A 24,400-nucleotide genomic window follows, 5' to 3' on the forward strand; every position below is an offset into this window, starting at 1 on the left:
AGCATTAAGCATGTATATAAAGAGGGAAGTAGTAAATGTCATGCAATGCCATCTAGTGCATAATTAACATCGAATATCATTCAGCACAGTGCCATCTGGTGGATTTTTTTTTGAGAATTATGTTAGCTGTTTATTTTGTGTACGCTGATTTGATGTAAAATTCCAGCCATTTTACAACATGATCATCACCATGCTAAGCACATAAGAAATCAGATAGTTTAACAAATTAACCCAATAATGTACTGTCAAGGTTATGTCTTTGTTTGCGAAAACATTTTTCATTGTCAGGAGGGCCCCACAAATGAACATTTGAGGTGCATTTTCTTTACCAAGTTGAAATGTTTTTGAAGCACCCAAAAGCAAAGTGATCAAATAAATCCTGGTTGATGAATCTATAAGCTCATAGCGAGGTAACCTATAGGACTTGTCTCCTTCAAGAATTCTGAGATTTGCTGAGCATTGGATTTGGTAATTATGTTCATATCATTTTAATTATGTATATTTTTTGGAATTTAGCTTGCACACAGCTAAAGAGATATTTTGCAAAACATTTTCTATTAAAACAGTGCCCTTCTTTCACATCAAGCCAATCAGTTGCCAAGAAAGTAACACTCTCCTTGAGAGAGTGGAATGGCAATTGATGTAGGAAAAAAATCATCTAAGAGATAATTTTAGGGCTTATGTTACCTTAAAGACGTGTGTTTATTACTGTCACCTAGAGTAAACAATTTTTTTTACTATAGAATTCAATACTTCATGTGTGGTAATGTAAATGAAAGACATTTTTGTATTTCATTAAACTATTATTTTAAAAGATTGGATCTAAATTTTATTGTTGAATCTAGTTTTAGAAATGTGAATAAAGCCTTGAACATTGAATTGCAAAATGGGGTGTAAAGAAAAAGAAATGTTTCAAATAAACCTTTAGTTGATTTAATGTTTTGTTCCAGACTTGTTTTAAAAAATTACAGTGAAGTAATGTTTCTGTTTTTATAACAATGCCTATTTTGATTCAAAATATCCAATGATTTTACCTTTTGGGGTATTACATAAAGGATATGGTAAAGAAGTGAGAAAGGATAAAATTACCTGTGCTTTTCCTTTCCAGTGTTCTTTTTGAGTTTGAGAAAAACATTAATGCTGTTTAATCCCATCTATCACAGTGGTTTCAGCTGGGGGGTAAAGTTTTAGAAAGAACTCCAAAGTGAAAGCAGTCACTATCAAATCCAACCTACCTTCAGCAGTTGCTGGCTAACATTCATATGCTAGGATATGGATCAATTGTTATCAGTTACCATCTTAGAGAAGTTGAATTTAAATAGTGCTAAGTTCATTGCCATTTTTATTTACATAGATTCATTCAGCATAGAACCTGGGATAAAAGCATGTTATGGTTCAATCATGCATCAGTGTGACCCACTGAATCATTATGGAAATTCTCAAACATCTTGTTTGTGATTTGCTTTAGCCTTATCATCCTGTTCTCCCACAGCACTGAAGCAGGTTTAAGTTAATACTGTCTGGGTGTAGTGGCCCTTTGCCCCTTTGCTCAAGCAGCACTCTGAGTAAGTAAGCTTATCTGCTATATTCCTGAGTGGGAATTATAGTTTGAATTTCTGAGCCCAAACTCAAAATTATAAACTGTAGCCAGCGCTGATTATAATCTACTATTGAATATGCTCAAAAGTAGGATGGATAATTTCACTTATTTTTGACATATAGTGAGGAATATTTTAGGATCAGCTTAATGCCTTAGTGGAAAATGTGTTGCCTGGTGATGCCACTTATAGAAAATTACAGTTGATAAAATTGGTTAACAGACAGTGGTGCAAACAATTCTGCACAGTGTGGTAACCGTTAAGAACAGTTTATGCATAACAGCAAAGATGCGCATTATTTATTACTCAGTTTTGTTTGCATTTTCTGAAGTTGCTGCTAGTTGAGGAGACTGAATACTGATTCCAAAGTTTAAGATTTGTGCATGGTTTCTATTTGATTTTCTTTTAGCAAAAGTAACGATCCACTGAGTAATGAAGGAGTTGGAGTAACTGCAGTCCTTGAAGAATGAGAATCGTGGAAACAGACAATGTTCCAGGACTAATTTTCCCTGACAGAAGTCTGTAGTCCTTCAGGTGGAAATTCAGAGAGACGGCTGCTTTATCCACCTTCTCTGCTGATTGTACGTATATACAATCTTTATATAATAAGCTGATAGAACTGCAGATGTTGGAAATCTGAAATAAAAATAAATTAGGAAATCTCAGCAGGTCTGGCAGCATCTATAGCGAGAAATCACAGTTAAGGTTTCAGATCCAGTGACCCTTCTTCAAAATACGAACTCTGATTTCTTTCCAGAAGTTTCAGCTGATCTGGCAGCATCTGGAAAGAAGTCAGAGTTCGTATTTTGAAGAAGGGTCACTGGATCTGAAACCTTAACTGTGATTTCTCGCTATAGATGCTGCCAGATCAGCTGAGACTTTCCAGAAATTTCTGTTTTTGTTACAATATTTATGTTTTGTTATTGATTTTTATGTTCAATTGGCTGCATGTATTTGTATTTTGAAATGAGTAAAACATCCAATAGCTGAAAGTACAAGTAAATGTCATATTGTATTAAAGCTTTATATATATATCAGTCAGCCTGGCACTGATTAAATTAGGCAATTAACAAAACCAGAAACATTTCCATACTATATAATATTCGCAGCACAGAAACAAGTGTTAAGCTCAGGAGGTGCATGCCAGTGTTTGTTTCCCTGGCCACCACCTACCCAGCCTTCTTCCTATAATTTAACCAATACATCCTTCTGCTTTGATCCATATCCTAAATGTAGGTTTCTCCCGAGTGCATCATTGCAAGTTGTCTCAACTATTGTCTGTGAATAGAATAGAATATGCTTTATTATCACATGTACTCCGTTGTCGAAGTACAGTGAAAAGCATTTACAATGTCTGCTTCTTGTCGTGCCTGCTTTGATGCAAGGACCAAGGTACAAATCTTGGATACAAAAGAGGAATAAAAAGTAGTTGCATTATTTTAGAGTTAAAAAAATAGTTAGAAATAAGACGTTGTTAAAGGATTGACATTACAGTCAGGTAAAAAAAAATGTCATTGTAGCAGGTCAGTGCAGAGCCTCTGCACATGGTCTGACTGCCCACGAGACCCAGTCCAACAGCCATCCCAGCTCTGCTCCATGCCTCCAGATCACTTCATACTGGCACTCAGCTGCTCCTGAGGTAAGTTCCAGGACTGGCCTCCCCCCACTCCGGTCTCCCCCAGGGCCTGCTGGGCTATCTGCTCTGGGACCTGCTGCCTGTGTGCTACTCCGGGACTGTGGTAGTAAGTTCCATGTTTTAGCCACTCTCTAGGACAAGAATATTCTCTTTGAAATTCTTATTGGAATTATTATTGATAATCTTGCATTTATGTACCCTTAATTAACACAGTTAATGTTTTGAGTGTTTTATGACTTTTTTTGGAACTCAAAGTTCTGTTTGAAGAAGAGTTGCATTGGATTCAAAGCTATAACTTTTTTTTCCTCTCCACTGATGCAGTCAACCATGTCGAGTTTATCAATGCCGAGTTTCTCCAGCACGTTGTTTTTATTTGTATTAATATAGCATCTTTAACATAATGCAATGCCCCAGGTATTTCACAGGAGCATTATTGGCATAAGTCACATAAGTAAGTATTAGGACAAGTGAACACGCAGTTGGTAAAGATTACATTTTGCAAATAACTTAAGAGAAAAGAAGTTTAGAGATGCAGTTTCAGGGTTTTTGGCCATCAAACAGTGGAATAATTAATATTGGAGGCCAGGATTGAAGATGGAGAAATATCTTGGTTTGTTGTACAGTGGAAAAGATTCTGGACATCAGAACAATAGAAGGATTTGAAGAGAATTTTAAAATCAAGATGTTGCAAGAGCAGAGAGACAGTGAATGAATGGGACTTCATGCAATTTAGAAAGTGGGTAGCAGTGTTTTAGATGATCTGAAGCTTTCAGAGACTAATTAACATTGGAGGCTAGCAAGGAGTACATTGGAAATGGTCAGTGCCACAAGTACCAAAGGCATGAGTGATGGTTTCGCAGTGGATGAGTTGGACAGGACTGGGGTTAAGGGTTCGAAAGCAGTTTCAGCAATGAGACAAATTTGTGGCAGAAGGATACCTTTGGGTTAAATATTAACACCAAGATTATGAACAGTCTGATTCGACTTGAGACAATTTCCAGAGGGGAGAGGAATGCAGCTGGTGTTTAGCGAATGGATTTTGTCATCCGAAGATAATGTATGTAAGACAAACAGTTTGACAATTTAGAGGGAGTAGCAAGATCACAGTGGTAATAGTGAGGGAGACTTGATGTCATCAGTGTACGATTGGTCTAGTTTGATGACATAGATTAAAAAGGAGCATGCTGAAGATTGATTCTCAGGGATGCTGGAAGTAATGGTGAAGAAGTGAGAGCACAAACCATGGTAGTAAATCTCAGCTACAGCTAGAAAGATAAAAATGGGACCAAATTAATGCAATCCACACCTTAACAGCAATGGAAAGGAAATTGAATAAATTGGTGTGCTCAACCCTCACATGCCACTGGCAGTAGAATAATTTTTGAGGATTTCATCATGGCATATAATTTATAAATTAAATGTTTCCTGAAAGTAATTGTTTTTCTGTATTAAAAGAGCATGAAATGAATTACATTTGAAAACAAGACATGTAACAAACAAAAATGTTTTTTTTAATCCATGCATAGGATATTGATGTTGCTGATATAGCCAGCCATCAGTGTCCATCTCTACTTCCCAAGAGGGAATTTTTTTTTCCCACCGTTGTTTAAGTAGAGAGATCAAGGGTGTGATTCAGCAGTGTTGTACTCATCCAGGGAGTAGAGCATACTTTTCACACTGTTGACTTGCAACTTTTCCTGAAGAACTTTCAGGAGTCAAGCAATTAATCATCCTCGCAAAATATCTAGCCTCTGACTTGCTATTATAGGTTTAGTATTTATTTTGCCAGTCCAATTAATTTTCTGATCAATGCTCATCTCCAGCTTGTTCTTTTGTTTAACCCTAGCACCTAATGGTGGAAGATTTGGAGATGGTATAACAATTAAATATCATGGGGAGGTGGTTATTTGCTATATTTAATATTTTGTCGACAGGCAGGATGTTGGAAGAACACAGCAAGCCAGGTCGCATAACATGTTGTAGAAGTCAATGTTTCAGGTGTATCCCTTTTTCATTGTTTTGTTATGTCAGGACCTACAAGTTATCAAAAAAAAATCCCAATTTCTGACCATATAGTTGAGCGAAGTTTATTTATTAAGCAGATGAAAATGAGTCCTTACAATGATGCTCTGGGTTTGACACAATTGGCCTGCAATAGATACAATCATCTTCCTTTGCATGACTGCAACCAGTGAAGAATTCCTTCTTTTCAAACTTCACCCTTTTGTGCATAGAAGGGTTCACTTACTTCACTCCTGAAAGGTATAGCTCTAATTTTTAAACTAACATTTTGCCGCCTCATCCGAGACTCTCCACTGAGCATGAATCATTTCTTTCTATCTAGATTATCTGTTCCCCTTGATGCCTTGAAAATGTCAATCAAACAGCCCTTAACTTTCTAAATTCCAGGGAGCATCCCTAGTTTGTGTACTCACTCCCACCAGGGTTGACTAAAGGAGAATCAAATGTCGTAAATCTCTACTGTGCTTCTGTGCTTCCTCCCATCAACAGTTATAAAATGGGTGCAGGTAGAAAAATATCTACAAGGAAAAAAAAAATCAGAAAGCGAAAAGAAAAACTGGATGTATGGGTTCAAATTGTTGTAGGTAGCATAGTGTACAATAGTAAGGAATTAATGATGAACCTTGACATAAAAATGGTTTTACCAGATTTGGAATATGCTGTTTATTTCTGGCATCACTCTTGATGAAGAATGTGAAAGACTTTGAGTTACTAGATTTACTAAAATGGTACTAGGGATGAAGGACTTGAGTTACATGGATAGATTGGAGAAGTTGAGGTTATTCTCATTTGAGAATAACTAGTTTGCGTTTGAATTTGAGGCAGCTGTTCATAATTGTGTGGAGTCACAACAGAGTGGACCAAAGACCAAATAAAGAGATTTTGTTTTCACAACAAGTGATTTTGATCTGGAATACTCTGCAAGATGCAAGATGATGGATACAAGTTCAGTTATGGCTTTTAACAGGAAGTTAGATAAGGGAGCTGCCACAAAAGTGCAGGTTACAGCACTGGATAGTTCTTGCTAAGAACTGGTATGGAACTGATTGTCTGAAATTTGTAACAAGGGCCATGCTATAATTCTGTGTTTGGTGTGTCCATCCAGAATTCATAATTTCTCTTGGCAGTTTCCTGGCTTCAATTGCTAAAGCTTAAAATTTAACAAAAAATCCCTTAGCAGGGACTTTATGAAAATCTGGAAGACCATACAAGTGCCATACACTGACATTCCCATCCTCTTGTCATCTCTTCAAAACATTGCATCAGGTTCATGCTGGCTGTCTTAGATCAGCTGAAAATGTTCAATCTTCTTGTCTTTTAACCTTGACCCCAGTGATTTCCTGGCAATAGATGTTTTGCTTATTTGTTTACAATTTGTTTACAATGCATATGCATTTTACTAATGTAAATAAAAGATACACAAATCAAGAGGACATTGAAATATGATGGAAAGATGAAATATCATCTGAGTTGTCCTCACCTACTTCCTTCGAAGTAATAGAATGGAAATAATCTAGTTCTGCACGTTGTCACTCAACTGCCACTATTTTCTTCATAACTTTGTTTTTGTTTGCCCTGTCTCCGATTCAATATTCATATCATTGGGATATCTGGGATGTACTGTACTGTAAACATTGGTGCAAAGTAATTATAGTCATAAAGTCATACAGCATGGAAACAGACCCTTGGGTCCAACTAGTCCACGCCGACCATGTTCTCAAACTAAACTCATCCCACTTAACTACTTTTGGCCCATATCTCTCCAAACCTTTCCTATTCATGTACTTATCCAAATGTCTTTTCAATGTCGTCACTGTACTTGCATCCACCATTTCCTCTGGCAGTTCATTCCACACACAAGCCACTCTGTATATAAAAAAAAGTTGCTCTTCATATGCTTTTTAAAACTTTCTCCTCTTACCTTAAAAATATGCTCCCGAGTTTTGAACTCCCCTATCCTAGGGAAAAGACCCTTGCTATTCACCTGATCTTTGCCTCACGATTTTATGAACCTCAATAAAGTCACCCCTCAACCTCCTATGCACCAGTGAATAAGGTCCCAGCCTATCCAGCATATTTTTTATAATTCAAACCCTCCATTCCTGGCAACATTCTGATAAATCTTTTCTGAACCCTATCCAGTTTAATAATACCTTTCCTATAGCAGGGCAACCAGAACTGTACACAGTACTCCAAGGGGACATCAATGTCCTGTACAACCACAATGTGATGTTCCAACTCCTATACTCAAAGGACTGAGCAATGACGGCAAGCATGCTAAATGTCCATCTTTTCCTTATTTTCATTGATAGTATGACTGTTATTAATTTTCAAGGAGCCCAGATTGATCCTGACCAGCCTCCTTTATCCTATGTCAGGAAAATTGTTACTTTTGATATTCCTTGCAAGTTCCTTCCTGCTCTCCTTCCCTCAAGCTCTTACATGTTTTGTCACTTCTTGCTGTGCTTTTGTACCTTTCCCATTGACCAGGATCTGTGCTTCTTTCTGGATTGGAATGTAATTTTACTGTTTTATGTTGTCTGTTGGCTCTTTAGTTTCGAGGCTTTGTTTTTAAACTGAGTTCTTGCCTTTAGGGGTATAAATTAACGTATCATAAATTCTCACTTGAACATCTCCCAGTAATCTCAAGTTTTATCCACTAGCAGATTTGCCCAGATAATGTGGACAGTGTCTGTATCAGCACATTGAAGTCAGCTCTTGCCTGAATCGAGAATCTTAGCAGCTACTTCACACTTCTGTCTTTCAGACTTTATGTTGGACTAAGTTGTTTTAGATAAGTATTCATACATTGTTCAGTTGTGAACTAAATCTGTTTCATTGCTTATTATGCAATTTAGTATCGCAAACCTCCTTCATATACCTGCAACATATTTTTGCGCAAAACTCTTGGATGCACTCGAGAAATTTACCACCTTCTTGATGTGCTCATCTATGTATCCCAAACTATGTACAATTTAAACCACAATGCCTGTGCAACACACTTCTAATTTGATTGCTTTACTATCTTTCAGCTTTTCCTTTACATGTAACACCTAAAGCACAATTTCTACCTCTAATTATACTCTCTTTCATTTCTTTTGGATCTATTATAATACCATTCTCACCTGAATGCACCACACCCCTGTAACCCCGCCGCATGCTCACACGCACGGACGGACTCTCACACCTATATAACTGGACTCTCTCACACGCATTCTTTTTCAATCCGTTTTGGCTAAAGTTTCTATGACTGCCTTATTTGTTCTTTCCACAAAGACCCTGGGAATTCGATAATTGTCTTACTTCAGTAATGCTGCAAATCTTTTTCAAAATTAAGACTGGGAGTGATCAGCTGAGATGGGCTAGTGGTATTATTGCTAGACCATTAGTCCAGACCAACGTAATGTTCTGGGGATCTGGCTTCGAATGCCAACATGACAAGTGATAGAATTTGAGTTCAAAAATAATCCGGAAATAAGAATGTAATGATGACCGTGAAACCATTGCTGATTGTCAGGAAAAACCCTTATGGTTCACTCATGTCCTTTAGGGAAGCACTATGTCTGGTCTGGCCTACATATGTCCCTGGCTTACATGTGTGTCCAGACCCATAGCAATGTGGTTCACTCTTAACTACCCTCAGGGCAAATGAGGATGAGCAATGAATGCTGTTCCAGCTAGTAATACCCACATCCCATGGATGATTTTTTTTTTAAATTGCAGAAATCCAGCATAGACCAATGAGCCAAAGGCCTTTTTTACTATAACCATTCTGTAATTCTATATGGTCTCAGCCAGATTCAGAAATAATTCATCCCATCAGTAGCCTTGAACCTTGATCATGAATTGATGTCAATTTCCCAAAAAATGGGACCCCTCTTCTTCTCCACTCCTTAAGCTAGATGTTCATTTGCCTAATCTGCTTATCCCTACACCAATTTACATGTGACTTTGATAATAATTCAGAGGTTATAACCATTACAATCCTGTCCTATAGTTTAGCTCCTAGTTTATGTTATTTTCCAAACAAGTTCTCAAGCATATTATTTTCTGTTTCTTGGCATGGATTAAACCACTGGATCATTACCCTACCCTCTCCAATATCCTAATTTCAGCTCTGATGATGCGTCAATTTAGATTCCAACATCTGCAGTAATTTGCTCTTCCCTCTCTCATGTCCTTTCAGCCAGCTCATGACATCCCTCACCAGGTAGTCATCTACTATGTCAAAATCTCATTAATGTTTATAAGAGATGACATTTGCATCCATAATCATTAAGTGCACCTACGACTATCATTCGTACATATAAATTGGGAGCAGCAGAAAGCCATTTGGCTCTTTGAGTGTGGTCTGCTGTTTACTCCATTTAGAACTGACCTGATTGTGGTCCCAAATCAACATTCCTGAACTCCTGATATCACATCACCCTTTCTTGCCTCCTCTTCATCCTCCATTCGTTTGCTGACAAACTTTTGGAAAATTATTCAACCCAAAACAGTAGAGCTCTATGCCCTATATACTAGGGCATCGTCAAGAAAAATTTTCCAAATTTGTTGCATCACCTATATCCATTCTACCTGTTCCACGCTACTGCGGAAAACGTTATCGATGCATTTATCATTTGAAACCTATAAACACCTATAAAATCATGAGGAGCATGGATTGGCTAAAAAGCCAAGGTCTTTCCCCTGAGATGATGGAGTCCAAAGTTAGAGGGCATAGGTTTAAGTTGCGAGGGGAAAGAATTAAAAGAAACCTAAGAGGCAACTTTATTCCAGCAGAGCGTAGTGCTTGTATGGAATGATTTGCCAGAGGAACTGGTGGAGGTTAGTACAATTACATTTGGAAGGCATCTAGATGGGTATATGAATAGGAAGGGTTTAGAGGGATATGGGCCAAATGCTGGCAAATGGGACTAGATTTATTTAGGATATCCGATTGGCAAGGATGATTTGGAGCGGAGGGTTTGTTTCCATGCTGTACAGCTCTATGACTCTATTGTGATATCAAGAAATAGTTCATGACTCTGAATACTAGGATGGATATGGGCTCTGACAACATCACAGCAATAGTACAGGAGACTTGATCTCCAGCACTAGCTGTGCTGTTTTTCAAGCTTTTCCAGTCCAGCCAGAACACTGGCATCTATCTTACTATGCAAATAGTTGCCAAGGTAAGTCCTGTCCACAAAAACGCAAGCCAAGTTCTACCCAACCAATTAGTACACCATCGGTCTGCTCTCAATCCTCAGCAAAGTGCTCTCAAGTGAGAGTTGCTCTTCAATAACCTCTTCGCCAATGTGCAATTTAGATTTAGATAGATTCAGTTCTTCACCACAATGTAACTATGGATGTACCTACACCACATGAGCTGCACCACAAGAAGGCAGATTCTCAAGAACCATCTTCTTAAAGACAATTAGGGCTGGACAACAAATGCAGAATAGACAGTGATGTTATCATCTTGTGAAAAGTTACATAACAACTTGTCTTTAATGTAATGAAATGTCCCAGTATGCTTCATCAGAACATCATGATGTAAAGTTTAATACTGGATGAAATGAGCAAGGTGAGGTCATTTGACCAACTCCTGGTCAAAGAAATGGGCTTAAAGAATGAAGGTGAGATAGACAATCAGCTTAAATAGGTAGAAAATTCAAGAGCTTAGGGCTTAGAGTTGAACACACAGCCACCAATGGTGAAGCGAGTGGCGAAAGTAATCTCAAGTACTGCTCTTAATACCCAACCTTCTCTCTCCTTTTTTGAATCAGTATTCTCTCTTTATAAATGTGTAAATTCATGAATCATAGTGAACTGTAATTTTCTCTGTGTCCAACAGAAAAACATCAACTTTCTTGCTTTCTTTTCTATTAATAAAGTTTTGACTTGCTTTCTCTCCTTCAAGAGGAGTCTACTTTCAGTTGAGTGTTAATGGTCTCCAACGTCCATATAAATACAAAGCAACAATCCATATGTACTGATGTATTTAAATCATGTATTTGTCATAAACCGTGACCATTTGTATTGTGTGTGAATTTTATAAAAATGCAGATTCTCAAGAAGGCAGATTTAGAAGTGCACAGATATCACAAACTGAGGGATTGGAAGAGATTAATGAAAATAGGAAGAGGCAAGACAAATGGAGAGTTTTTTTTTCCAAGAGGATTGATGAACATTTCAAAATCCATGCTTTGCTTGATCTTTGCCACTGTATGGCAGTGAACATTGGGTTAATTTGTGGAAGGAGACTTCCCGAGAAGAGTAAGGCCATGGGCAGAAGAATTTTGCTGTCAAGTTTACCAAGACAGAATATAGGGGGTGTAACCGATGATGGGTCAGAGTAACAAAGGCACAAATTAAGGTTTCTATGTCAGTTAATCTGAGGCAGGGGCCATGTAATGGAGGTGGAACAAGCAGGCAGAGATATGTGATCAGAAGCTCATCTTGCAGACAAATATAACACCAAGATTGTAAATTTACTGTCAGTTTCCAGGCTGATGGATTGAGTCAGTAGCTAAGAAGCAGAATTTAGAGCAGCTAACACAGACAATGACTTCAGTCTGCCTAATATTTAACTGGAGGAAGTTTCTGTTCATGCAATGCTGGATGTTTATTGAGCAATGTAATAATTTGGCAATGGTGGAGTGTCAGAGAAGTGGTAGTAAGGTAGAGCTGGATGTCTTCAACATTTATGTAAGGCAAACACCATATTTGTCTTTTGCTATGTTTCTTAATTTTGTTGAAATTGTATGTACATTACCCCATTGGCATGAATAAGTAATCAAAACTAACATTGAAAATCTGCCAAATTTGCAAGACTGAATTCTAATCAGAGTTGTTAATTTATAACTTGTAATACAGTGTTTATTGTTGTGGCCCACTAGATACTTCAGATTGTTTTATTGGCTAATATTATTTAATTGAAAAGTACTAACTGAAAGTACTTTGTCAGTTTAATTTGATTTCAGAACCCCATTTTCATAACTATGATTTGTTATGTATCATGCTATGCTCACAGTATCTATAAAGAACAGGCATTTATTATTGCCCAGTTTACTACTAGCCTGTTTTTCTTGGCATTAAGCTTTCTTCATCCTCAGTTTTTGACCACCATTTTGAGAATCTTCATGTTAGGAGTGAACAATAAAATTCCTGGCCTCCTTGGCTGAATAACTGTAAATATTCTGTGCCAGGCTAAGAATTTTAAATAGATCGTAGATATGTGATTTTGTATATCTGGTAGAATCAGTCTTCAGTGCTGTACAAAATTGGAGATCTGCAGATTTTGAACACTTTGTTTTCTTGTCTTCATATACAGTACAGTCAAACATCTTAGATCCATGAATCATTTCAGTAATATGCTCAATTGCAAAAGAGGAGATGGCCCATGAATTTCTTTCTTCACACAAGGAGATTTTCAAGATGGTGGCCACTTACATCTGCAGTGGTGAGGAACTTCTGCCCTTGTAATATTCTTAATTGTGCTTTTTTTTAACGGAATTTATGTCCAGTAATCAGTTGCAGATTAAATCTCAATAATCCTGTAATTGTATAATGTGTTAATTTCCTGGAGCTTAATGACTATTGACCCCTCTTTTAGCCCCAGGGAAGAGGGAGAGAAGAAAGATTGATCAGTGCACTTCCAGAAATGTTAGTATATTTCCTGTGCGGTGTAATAAACAGAAATGATTTGTTTCAAGTTTTAGCATTCAATCCCCAGATTTGGATATCAGAACTCACTTAAACTTGAATTTCATTTGCCATCTGAATTATTTTCTATGCCTGTAATCATTCCAACCCTTTTTCTTTCTGTTCTTGTGTATGTCATTATTTCTTGCCTCTTCCTCATACATGTATATAGTTCTTTATTAAGTGTACACTATAATCACAGCAATGAGTACATAGTTAATTTGCATCATCTTTATATTTAAGAGTCCTTTTCTCTTACATACTTGAATTAAGTCCATGTTTTGCACATTATAAATGGAGATTAGAGAAAAAGCCCTAGCCTTTTTTTTGAAAGAAATTGACTCCTTGAAAATGCTGAAGTATTGTTTCATGGGGATTACATAGAATTAACCTTATCACTGTATTCGATAGTTTTTTACAAGGGTTGAATAAATTCTGTGTATAGAATATCCTAACCATATTTTTGGAGAACCTGAAATGGTATCACAGCTCCTGCAATATGCACCATGGTTCTAGAGCACATGCATAATCAACGTCAGTGCTGGCATTTACTGCTAGTGTATCAGCTGACCAAAACAGATTAAACTGAATTGTATACATAACTATTAAATCATTATAAGCATTATCAATCAATTCTTCTAACCTTTTCATTCAGATGATTAACAATGTACTTGATTTTTAGTTCTTGTGATTTGACATATGACCCTCTCAATTGTTCTGTTGTGTTTTATTCAGTCTCAAGTCTAGAGTTTCCAAACCATTTAAGTTTATATTTATTTTATGTTTTAGCTATCAGATAATTTTAGACAAACAATATTCTACATTAATTTCAGAACTTTAGTGGCAAGTAAATTTTATCAATGCATTTTTAATATTTATGTTTTGATTGCAGCAGTGTTACTTTTTTAAAAAACTGTTTGCATTTGTGATGTTTGGATGTTAACTCAAAGTAGAATACTATCTCTGCACAGGTCATTTCTGAGGCTGTAAAAATGAAGGTATTTTCTGTTCAAAATTAGGTAACATCAATGGGAAGGGAATGACAGAGCGCATTCACAGCATCAACCTTCACAACTTCAGCAACTCTGTGCTTGAGACACTAAATGAGCAACGAAACCGGGGCCATTTCTGCGATGTGACCGTCAGAATCCATGGGAGCATGCTCAGAGCTCATCGCTGTGTGTTGGCTGCTGGTAGTCCCTTCTTCCAAGACAAACTTCTTCTGGGCTACAGTGACATTGAGATCCCATCTGTAGTCTCAGTGCAGTCTGTTCAGAAGTTGATTGATTTCATGTACAGTGGAGTCCTCCGAGTATCCCAAAGCGAAGCCTTACAAATCCTCACAGCAGCCAGCATACTGCAGATCAAAACAGTTATCGATGAATGCACCCGTATTGTCTCTCAAACAGTGGTGAGCAGTGGTTACTCTACAACAAGGGACTCAAACCAAGTAACACCACGAGGAACGCCAGAATCTGGTTCATCAGGTCAGAGTAGTGATACTGAATCTGGCTATGTACAAGCCCACTCCCAGCGTAATGTTGAAAGAATTTATTCCTCCCTTTATGCCTGCTCTGGAATGCCAGTACAAAATGGCACAGGAGAGAGATCCCACTACAGTGCTCCAGTGATTAGCCATCACAGCACACAGCTAGTTATGCAGAGAGAAGAGAATCTAACTGATCCAGCCTGGATAACAAGAATACAAGAACGAACGCAGCAGATGGAGAGATATCTTTCCACTCCGGAAACTACACATTGCCGCAAGCAACCACGACCAGTTCGCATCCAAACTATTGCGGGCAATATCCACATCAAGCAAGAGGCTGAAGATGAATATGATTACGATTACTATGGGCAACAGAAAAGAAACACTTCAGAGCAAAATGAATCTGAAGAGTGCAATGATGATACTGACCAAGCTGAAGGTACGGAGAGTGAGCCAAAAGGGGAAAGCTTTGACTCTGGTGTTAGCTCTTCCAATGGGACTGAAACAGATCCAATTGACCAACAGTTCATTGCTGGCATAAGCAGAGTGGGACAATCAGATGCAAGATTAACTGAGCAGAATGAACTTCCTGCTGAAGACAGCCAGCAGCCTAGCAGTGTGAATCCTTCTTCCCCAGATAAGGTTTATGAAAATGAAATGGACATCACAGGGCCTGAAAATAGTGATGGAAACATTACAAATGAAAAAGAATTGCAACAAGCTGCAATCAACTCTGTGATTTCAGTGACACAAAGCACTCAGCCTCTGGCAACTACTCAGCTTTATCTGAGGCAATCAGATACCCTAGCCACCAATTTGAGAATGCCACTGACTTTAACCAGCACTACTCCAGTCATTGGCACTGCTGGGAGTACGTACATACCAACACTTTTTACCACTCAGAGCACTACCAGTGGCAAACTGTTTCAGTTCACCTTGCCACAACCACTGACAAGCCAACAAACACAATTTATAACCGTTCCTCAACCCAATCTTACAAATTTTACTACACAGTTGCACCCCCAACAATCTCCGTCAACAATGCAGAGTACAAGTGGACAAACTGAAAAGAAACCCTATGAATGCACTCTTTGTAATAAAACCTTCACTGCAAAACAAAACTATGTGAAGCACATGTTTGTCCATACAGGTAAGTGAGTAAAGATTGTGCAATAGCTTATCATATAGTGACATTTAATTATTTTTATGATGTAGATTACAAAAGTTAAGAGGAACATTAATGTTAGGGTTTCTCCATTTATTATTTATACTATGATGTATAATGTAACTACATTTTTAATATAGCAATTTTAGGCACTTTAGATTTATATTGCTCCATTATTTTCAAGATTTTACTATAATATGTTGCCATAATAAGCATAATGTTGTTCACCTCAAAATTTCTCAATTCTTTCCTCCATCCTCCGCATAATTTAGAAAAGAAGTAGGTTCATTGAGGAAGAATTTCTAGGTGGTATTTTCAAAGAGTTGTGAAAAGCAGAAGTATTATGAGAAACTGTCACCTCTCTCACAGCTCAGCTACCCGTAGTAGTATGGGATTACTGTGAACTGTGAGAAACCTCCTTTGACGAACTACTTGTTTCTGACTGGTAACGGCTAGCTTAAACTACTAATATTGTCTTATCTCCACCTTTTTGTCTCACTCAAGATATAGTTGTTTATGTCTTCTTGTCAAAATATTTCATTTTTGTTGAATTTGTTTTTAAAAGGTTACATTTTTTTATCCTGTTACAATTTTTTTTTCTCAAGTAATGAATGCAAACAACCTTTATCAGCTTTTACAAAGCACAGTTTCAAAAGATGTGAATTTCCTTCCTTTTATTTTCAAGAACTTGCAGATATAGCATTTATTTTTGCATTATCTTCATTCATTAGCAACAGTGGGCTGGTTGTGCAATGCAAGTTTAAAAGGAAGCTTGCAGATTACAGATTATGAAGACAGTTGAACAGTAAAGATTGAAAACATCTTCATAACTAGCACTCGTGAAACAATGTTCCACATTGTCTCATGCTAAAGTCACAGCTTCAAATGTGTGTATATGATGACCCATTTTTCTGACTGCAAAATTCATGCCTTTGCATATATCTGGCATATAGTTCAACACCTGTCCCACTCCTTTTCACCCAGAATGTATAATACTTGCATTAGTAGTTTGCCTCAGGTTTTCATTCTATACATGTATGCTTCACTTACTGTACATTATAACTGAAGCAAGGGAACAAACAGGCAATTAAGTTATGTTGCAAAATGCGCAGGAGTTTAAGAAAAGTTCACTGTATGCATCGGCTGCTGATGTTATCCCAAAGGATAATTACCCACATTGTCCCTGGTGGTTCCTTTTCATATTTGGCAGATGGGAAAATTGGCACCCCACTTCATGTGAAGGGCCTGGAGGTCCTTCTGGACAGGATAGTGCAGAGATAGGACTGCTTCCTCCACCTTGACCATGAATGGGGCCGACAACACCAGACCATGCCAACCTGACCCAAGTTAGAGCAATCTTAATCATGTGGAGAAATGGCCAGAAGATCAATGACCTTTTGTGCTCCAATATATCAATCCACTCAATCTCTGCTACTTGACCACTTCAAACTCAGGTTCACGTTCATCCATTCAAAGTGATGCATGCAATATTTTCCTTACTCAAACTCACCCCCCAACTTGCAACTCCACCAATCTTTCATATTTTCTGCACTGCTTACACACTCGCTGGCTGCAGGATGAGGGCCAAGGCTGGATACCCTGCAGTAAGTCACTCCTAATCTATAGAGGCCCATGCATGATCTAGAATGCTTCAGTGAACAGTAACAACAGCAAGAAGTTTAAGACATTTATATATAGAGAATTTCAACGGGTGCAATAATTGAACTACAGACAAGGATACGGGCCAAGTGCTGGAAAATTGGACGAGATTTATTTCGGATATCTGATCAACATGGATGAGCTAGACTGAAGGATCTGTTTTCATGCCGTACGTCTCTATAAGGATGGAGACCGACTGCAGTATGTATCATCGCCAAGATGCATTACAGCAATTCATCCAGTTACTTTAATTATGGTTCCTGTGGCTTCAGAGGAAATTATCTTTGATTCGAAAAAAATGTCTTCAGCCATGGCAATTGCAGAAGAACCCTCAGGGTAATAGGTGTAAAATTTGTCTTATTTGTGAAGTGATAAATTGTATGAATTCACAATTTACTCATTGTTTGTCTCCTATCTGGATAGTCAAGATTGTTAGTTAGTCAAGGATATTAGTTCTGTTAGTTTTCCTCACAAACTACAGAAAAATGCACTTCAGTCTAGGATGCAAAAAGACTTAGCTCAGATGCAGTGACCTAAAACTTCAACCATGCAGTGTGCCTTCATTATGACTTCGAAGTGTGCTACGTATAGCATTGGTGTTAGTAATAATAATGTGTCCAGAAGTATTGCCAAAAATTGATAGGATCACCTTTGATATATTGAAATAATAACCTTTGTGAAGCTGTTGCAAACCACAGCCAACTATGAAAATTTTTAAAATGTGTGTACTTCAATGTGGAGCTGGGAGAATGAAAATTGCACATTGGACCACAGAGGGTGCTGACAAATCTCTGTCCCTTTCTTGTGATGTTGATTATGATTCCTGTGGCTTCAAAGAAAATGATTTTTGACAACAAAAATGTCCTTGGCATACAGTTGGTTAACCTAACCTAACCCTGAACTAACTAGTTACACTTCACTTACCTATTTGTTAACTATATCTCTCTGTTAATGTATATTCTTGAGCCAATGTTTAATGGAATTCTTTTAGTTACCAAAAACGAGATTATGTCTCCGATATATATGATATGATGTATCTTAGTAATAACCCAAGGTACTGAGGTTGAGTTTCTGATTCTGTCCTCTGGTTTTGTCATATTTACCCAAATATTGGGCAAATAACGCGTTCTAGTCTGTGGTTTGTGCTAAATCTTTGTGTAAACTTGGTTATTGATGTTGAATCAAAATATATGTTATATGTCAATCCAAAAGCATACAAATTCCTGTGGTCTAAGAAGTACAGTCCACTGAACTTCACATTCAGTAGTTCATTTCATGACTTCCCAAGATGGGATTATAAGGAAGGATATCATTCTCAAGGCATTTTGGGATGTGCAACAAATATTTACTTTGCCAGCAACACCCACACCCCAGAAAATAATTTTAAAAGGAAAACAAGTACTAAAGAAGCTAGACATGGCTGATGTTGTATCTCAGTATACAGAGTAATATTGCGATATTGACCATCGCACTACCAGCAAAAAAGACAGTGGAATACTGGAACATTTTCCTTTAAACAGCAAGAGCAAAGTTATTGAATCAGCTACTTTTGTTTCAGTAACGTGTATAGGGGTTGCATCCCCAGTCAAGGTTGTTCCCAATCAAACATTTTGACAAAGACTTTAATGGACTGACACCATTTTCAATTTAGAGGGCTCTGCTCCAAAATACTAGTGATGCCCATTCCTCTATCACTAGTGCAGCCAACCCTGTGCTGTAGCACAAAGGCAAGAATAAATTAACTCAAGTATGAAAGCATCACAGTGAGAAATATGCAAAGAGACTTGGAGCTAGGATACAGCCCAACTTTTACCTTGCTGCTGTTAATAGAACATAGGATAATACAGCACAGAACAGGCCCTTCGGCCCTCAATGTTGCGCCGACCTGTGAACTATTCTAAGCTCATCCTCCTACACTATCCCAGCATCATCCATGTGCTCATCCAAGCATTGTTTAAATCCCTTTAATGTGGCTGAGTTAACTACATTGATAGGTAGGGCATTCCATACCCTTACCACCCTCTGAGTAAAGAACCTGCCTCTGACATCTGTCTTAAACCTATCACTGCTCAATTTGTAGCTATACTGCCTTGTACAAGCTGATGTTATCATCCTAGGAAAAAGACTTTCAGTATCTACCCTATCTAATCCTCTGATCATCTTGTATGTCTCTATCAAATCCCCTCTTAGCCGCCTTCTTTCCAATGAGAACAGACCCAAGTCTCTCAGCCTTTCCTCATAAGAGTTTCCATCCAGACCAGGCAATATCCTGGTAAATCTCCTCTGCACCTTTTCCAATGGTTCCACATCCTTCCTGTAACATGATGACCAGAACTGTACACAATATTCCAAATGCGGCGGCACTAGCATTTTTTATAGTTGCAGCATGACTTTGCAGCTGTGGAACTCAACCCTCTACCAATAATACCTAACACAATGTATGCCTTCTTAACAGCACTATCAACCTGAGTGGCAACTTTCAGGGATCTATGTACATGGACTCCAAGTTCCCTCTGCACATCCACATTGCCAAGAATCTTTCCATTTACCCAGTACTCTGCCTTCCTGTTATTCTTCCTAAAGTGAATCACCTCACATTTAGCTGCATTGATCTCAATTTGCCACTTCTTAGCCCAATTCTGCAGTTTATCCAAGTCTCCCTGCAACCTGTAACTTTCTTCCACACTGTCCACTACTCCACCGACTTTAGTGTCATCTGCAAATTTACTAATCCATCCAGTTATGCCTGCGTCTAAGTCAGTTATAAAAATGACAAACAGCAGTGGTTCCTAAACAAATTCTTGTGGCACACCACTAATAATCGGACTTCAGGCTGAATCTTTTCCATCGACCACCACTCGCTGCTTTCTTTCAGAAAGCCAGTTTCTAATCCAAACTGCTAAATTACCCTCAATCCCATACCTCTGTATTTTCTCCAACAGCCTACCGTGTGGATCCTTATCAAAGGCTTTACTGAAGTCCAAGTACACCACGTTAACTGCCCTACCCTCATCCACATGCTTGGTCACCTACTCAAAAAAACTCAATAAGGTTTGTGAGACACAACCCACCCTTGACGAAACCATATTGACTATCTGAAATCAAGTTGTTGCTTGCTAGATGATTATAAATCCTATGTCTTATAATCCTTCCCAAAACCTTTCCTACAACAGAAGTAAGGCTCACTGGTCTATAATTACTTGGATCATCTTTACTGCCCTCCTTAAACAAGGGCACAACATATGCAATCCCCTGGTACTAAACCTGTAGACAATGATGACTCAAATATCAAAGCCAAAGCCTCTGCTATCTCCTTCCTAGCTTCCCAGAGAATCCTCTGATAAATCCTATCAGTACAGGAGACTTGTCTACTTTCACTCCTAGAATTGATAACACCTCTTCGTAACTAGCCTTGATCCTTTCTAGTCTAATATCTCATATCTCATTCTTCTCCTCTACAATATTCTCCTTTTCCTGAATGTAAACCAATGAGAAATGTTCATTTAGCACCTCTCCAATCTCCGCAGTGTCCACACTCAACTTCCCACTTCTGTCTTTGACTTGTCCTGTTCCTACCCTAGTCTTCCTTTGAACGCATCCTGAAAGTTGTTCCATTGTAAGTGATGAAAATCTGCATCTTCTCATGGAAAGGAGAAGTTATGCCTAGGGGTCCAGACAGACAGCTCTTTTCTAAGGGCTACTCCTTTTTCAGGTGACTTCATCTGGTATCATGTGACTTCTGACTTTGTCCACCTCAGTCCACATCTTTTCTAAGGAGTTATAATCTGCATTAGACCTGAAGCTTACAAAGTTACTTTGTTGCTTTTCAAAAATACATTAACTATCCTTGTGTGCTGCCTATGCCCTAACTGAATTCATCAGAGATAACTCAAAACAAAGAACCTATGTGCCTTCACCCATTTTCATGGCAGTTTTATCACATATTATGTATCACCATGTAGAAAATGTAGTTGAGCTTTTTTAAACCTTCGTTGTCAGAAATTACATGAATAACTTACCCTTTACTAAAATAATTGCAGACATCTTATTTCTAGTTCTTTAACATCCTATCATATCAAAAGACACTTGTTCATCAATATTAACCTAACTGATGACAACTGTAAAACCTTGAAGGCTGATTAGTGCGCACTGAGGGTAATCCTCCTGTGTTTCATTATTACGGATCAGCTCATTGGTTTTCCCCATTGAAGCCTAAGCTACATTTAAAATGGCAGACACAGTTGTTACTGATATGGTGATCCCACTATGTACACGTGAATGCAAAGTCAATGAGAGTAATTCAAACAATTTCTCAGCATACCTGCAGTGATGACTGCAACCATCTACCATACCTGCAACTTTAATTATGGAGTTTTAAACAAGTGGTAGTGGATTAGAGATCATGTGAAACAAGGAGAAAGTACAGTCATAAAATCATGCTGACACAACTTTAAAAAAACTCACTAAAATGAGAAGAATATTTTATAATGTACATTATGCTAAAGTGTGGTATATTATTTTGAGTTAAAGATCACACAATACTGGGTTATAGTCCAACAGGTTTATTTGAAAGCACTAGCTTTCGGAGTGCTGCTCCTTTCTCAGTGGCTGTGGATGAAGAAGCAGCACTCCGAAAGCTAGTGCTTCCAAATAAACCTGTTGGACTATAACCTGGTGTTATGTGATTTTTCACTTTGTACACCCCAGTCCAACACCAGCATCTCCAAATCATATTATTTTGAAGGATGCAAGTAGACCAGACTTTAGGATGACAAAAGATCATATGTCAGAAACAGGGCAGAGAATTTCAGAGTCTTTGATATTTTCTAAGATCAGCATTTCCTGAGGAAGGTTAGATTTGTTGCAGGAACTTAAATATTATGACAAGGAAATTATTCTTTTTGACTAATTTTTCACAAATGTTGTTTCCAACATTGGAGATTTGTTGTATCTCCAGCTTCTCTGCTAATGTCTTTCAACGCCATGGCTTTACTGTGTTGACTTTTCTCCTTAATGGGTCATGTTGCTTTGGAATAATTTTTCTGGATGCATTCAAATGTATTTCTTTTCTCTCTACATGCTTATGGATTAGATTAGCTTTTGCACAGTTTTTGATAATTATGTAAAATGATATTATTTTCATTTATGATCATCATTGATATTCATTTGTTTATACTTATTGATTTAATGAATAATCATCTTATTTTGCTTAGCAGTTGAGGCACTTAGCAGTTTTGATGTGTTTGAGAGCTGAATGAATATCTGTTCAAGCCATTAATTCAGGATGTTTCAACAATTTCAACTGTGTATATTAATTCTATTCAGTCACACAAATTTGAATTTCGTAGAATGGTGGTGACCAACCCATGTTTCAAAACTGTGTCACAATCTGCAGTTGCAAAATTGCTTTTTAAATAAAAATTGCTGTAACATTCTAAAGCGGTTATATTGGCAATTTAGACACCTGACCAGAGGTTCAGCCAATTGAAAACTCATTGCACTAGTTTTGATTTCCTCTTTTGATTTTCTAGAACCAGAGACCAATATACCAGTGCTTTTGGATTGGCTAGTGGAACAATTTTACAGTCTTGTTCCATACCCTCCCTTTACCACACTCTCAAATACTCCAGGAAGGCCATTTGTGAGACAAAGCAGCAATGTTGACTGAAAATTATAGAAAAGATCAGTTTTATTTTTGTTGCTTAAAGAAAAAAACTCATTTTCTGTAACTTGAACACAGAATTAGAATTACGATTATTGTCATATATATTCATTACTTGAGTACATGAGTACAGTGAAAAGTGTGTAACGTTGTCATATCCAGTGCTATCTTAGGTGCATAAGTGCCTGGGTACAAAATTTAAGTATAAATTAGAAAAATAAATAAAGTTCAGCAATACAGTCTTTCTAAAGCAGAGACAATGAATCTGTGCTGGGGCGTACTTTGAAGCCGAGGGTCTCTGCTGGGCCTCCCCTCAAGGCCAGAGGTCCATGCTGGACTTCCCTCGAGGCCGGGGTCCATGCTGGGCTTCACCTCAAGGCAGGGGGTCCATGCTGGGCATCCCCCTGAGGTCAGGGGAGTTCACAATGGGCATCCCACTGAGGCCGGGGGCAAGTCTGAAGTGGACTTCACCTCGAGACTGGGGGGTTTATGCTAGGCTTCACTTCGAGGCTGGGGATCCATGCTGGGGGAGTTCACAATGGATGTCCCACTGAAGCCAGAGGAGGGTTCGCGCTGGGCCTCAACTCAATACTGGGGATCCACATTGGGCCTCAGTTTGAAGCTGCGAGTCCAAGCTGGGCCACATCTTAAGGCCAGGGGTCCGTGCTGGGCTTGAGTTTGAGTCAACTCACTACCACCAATGCCATCCGAGGGCAGGAGGTAAGTAGGAAGGAAAAAAAAATGAAAAGAGAAAGAAAAGATACCGACAGAGCCAAGGAGCTCCAGTTCAGGAGCCCCACTCCTCTGCCATAAGTTAAGCAAGATCTTTCTGTAACTAAAGTGCAATATGATAAACTGTGCTAGCTTTGGAACCGACTAACGTTTGTTGTCTTTGTTGTTAACTGTTCCATAGGAGAGAAGCCACATCAGTGCAGCATTTGTTGGCGATCTTTTTCACTGAAGGATTATCTGATTAAACACATGGTAACACACACTGGTGTGAGAGCCTATCAGTGTAATATCTGCAACAAGCGATTCACCCAAAAGAGCTCCCTCAATGTTCACATGCGACTTCACCGTGGTGAAAAATCGTATGAGTGCTACGTCTGCAAAAAGAAGTTCTCCCACAAGACCCTACTGGAGAGGCACATGGCACTCCATGGCACTGGTTGCTCTGAGGTGACTACATATGTCTGCTCTGTCTGCCCAGCCAAGTTCGACCAAATCGAACAGTTCAACGACCATATGAGAATGCACGTTTCTGATGGTTAAGGAACTATGCTAAGAACAAATTTGGAATTAATTTAAACAAAAAGAAAATTTTAAAACAAAAAGAGCTGGCACATTATAACCAGCAGCAAGATGTTCAAGAATTCTTCAGGATGGTGGCCTTAATGCCTGTTATTGTGTGTGCTCCACTGGCTGGATGACCACTACAGGCCTCAAGATTTTTTCCTCTCATTCAGCTCTCGTTTATTGC

At 38.3% G+C, this 24,400-nt stretch overlaps 1 protein-coding gene across 1 annotated transcript; it reads left to right on the forward strand.

Moving 5' to 3' along the window:
- The first annotated feature begins 2,042 nt into the window (after nucleotides 1–2,042).
- On the forward strand, nucleotides 2,043–24,192 carry LOC132820739 (zinc finger and BTB domain-containing protein 20-like). The gene is made up of 3 exons (XM_060833007.1): nucleotides 2,043–2,179; nucleotides 13,965–15,584; nucleotides 23,834–24,192. The coding sequence occupies exons 2-3, from the start codon at nucleotides 13,985–13,987 to the stop codon at nucleotides 24,190–24,192; spliced, it is 1,959 nt and encodes a 652-aa protein (XP_060688990.1). The 5' UTR covers nucleotides 2,043–2,179; nucleotides 13,965–13,984.
- Nucleotides 24,193–24,400: the final 208 nt, after the last annotated feature.

The sequence above is a fragment of the Hemiscyllium ocellatum genome, chromosome 12, assembly GCF_020745735.1.
Source record: "Hemiscyllium ocellatum isolate sHemOce1 chromosome 12, sHemOce1.pat.X.cur, whole genome shotgun sequence".
Taxonomy (NCBI): Eukaryota; Metazoa; Chordata; class Chondrichthyes; order Orectolobiformes; family Hemiscylliidae; genus Hemiscyllium; species Hemiscyllium ocellatum.

Bases quoted from the DNA above. Each gene is read 5' to 3' on its own strand.
- LOC132820739 (XM_060833007.1), top strand. From the start codon at position 13,985: ATGACAGAGCGCATTCACAGCATCAACCTTCACAACTTCAGCAACTCT. The intron at 15,585-23,833 runs GTAAGTGAGTAA...ACTGTTCCATAG, and splicing joins GCACATGTTTGTCCATACAG to GAGAGAAGCCACATCAGTGC.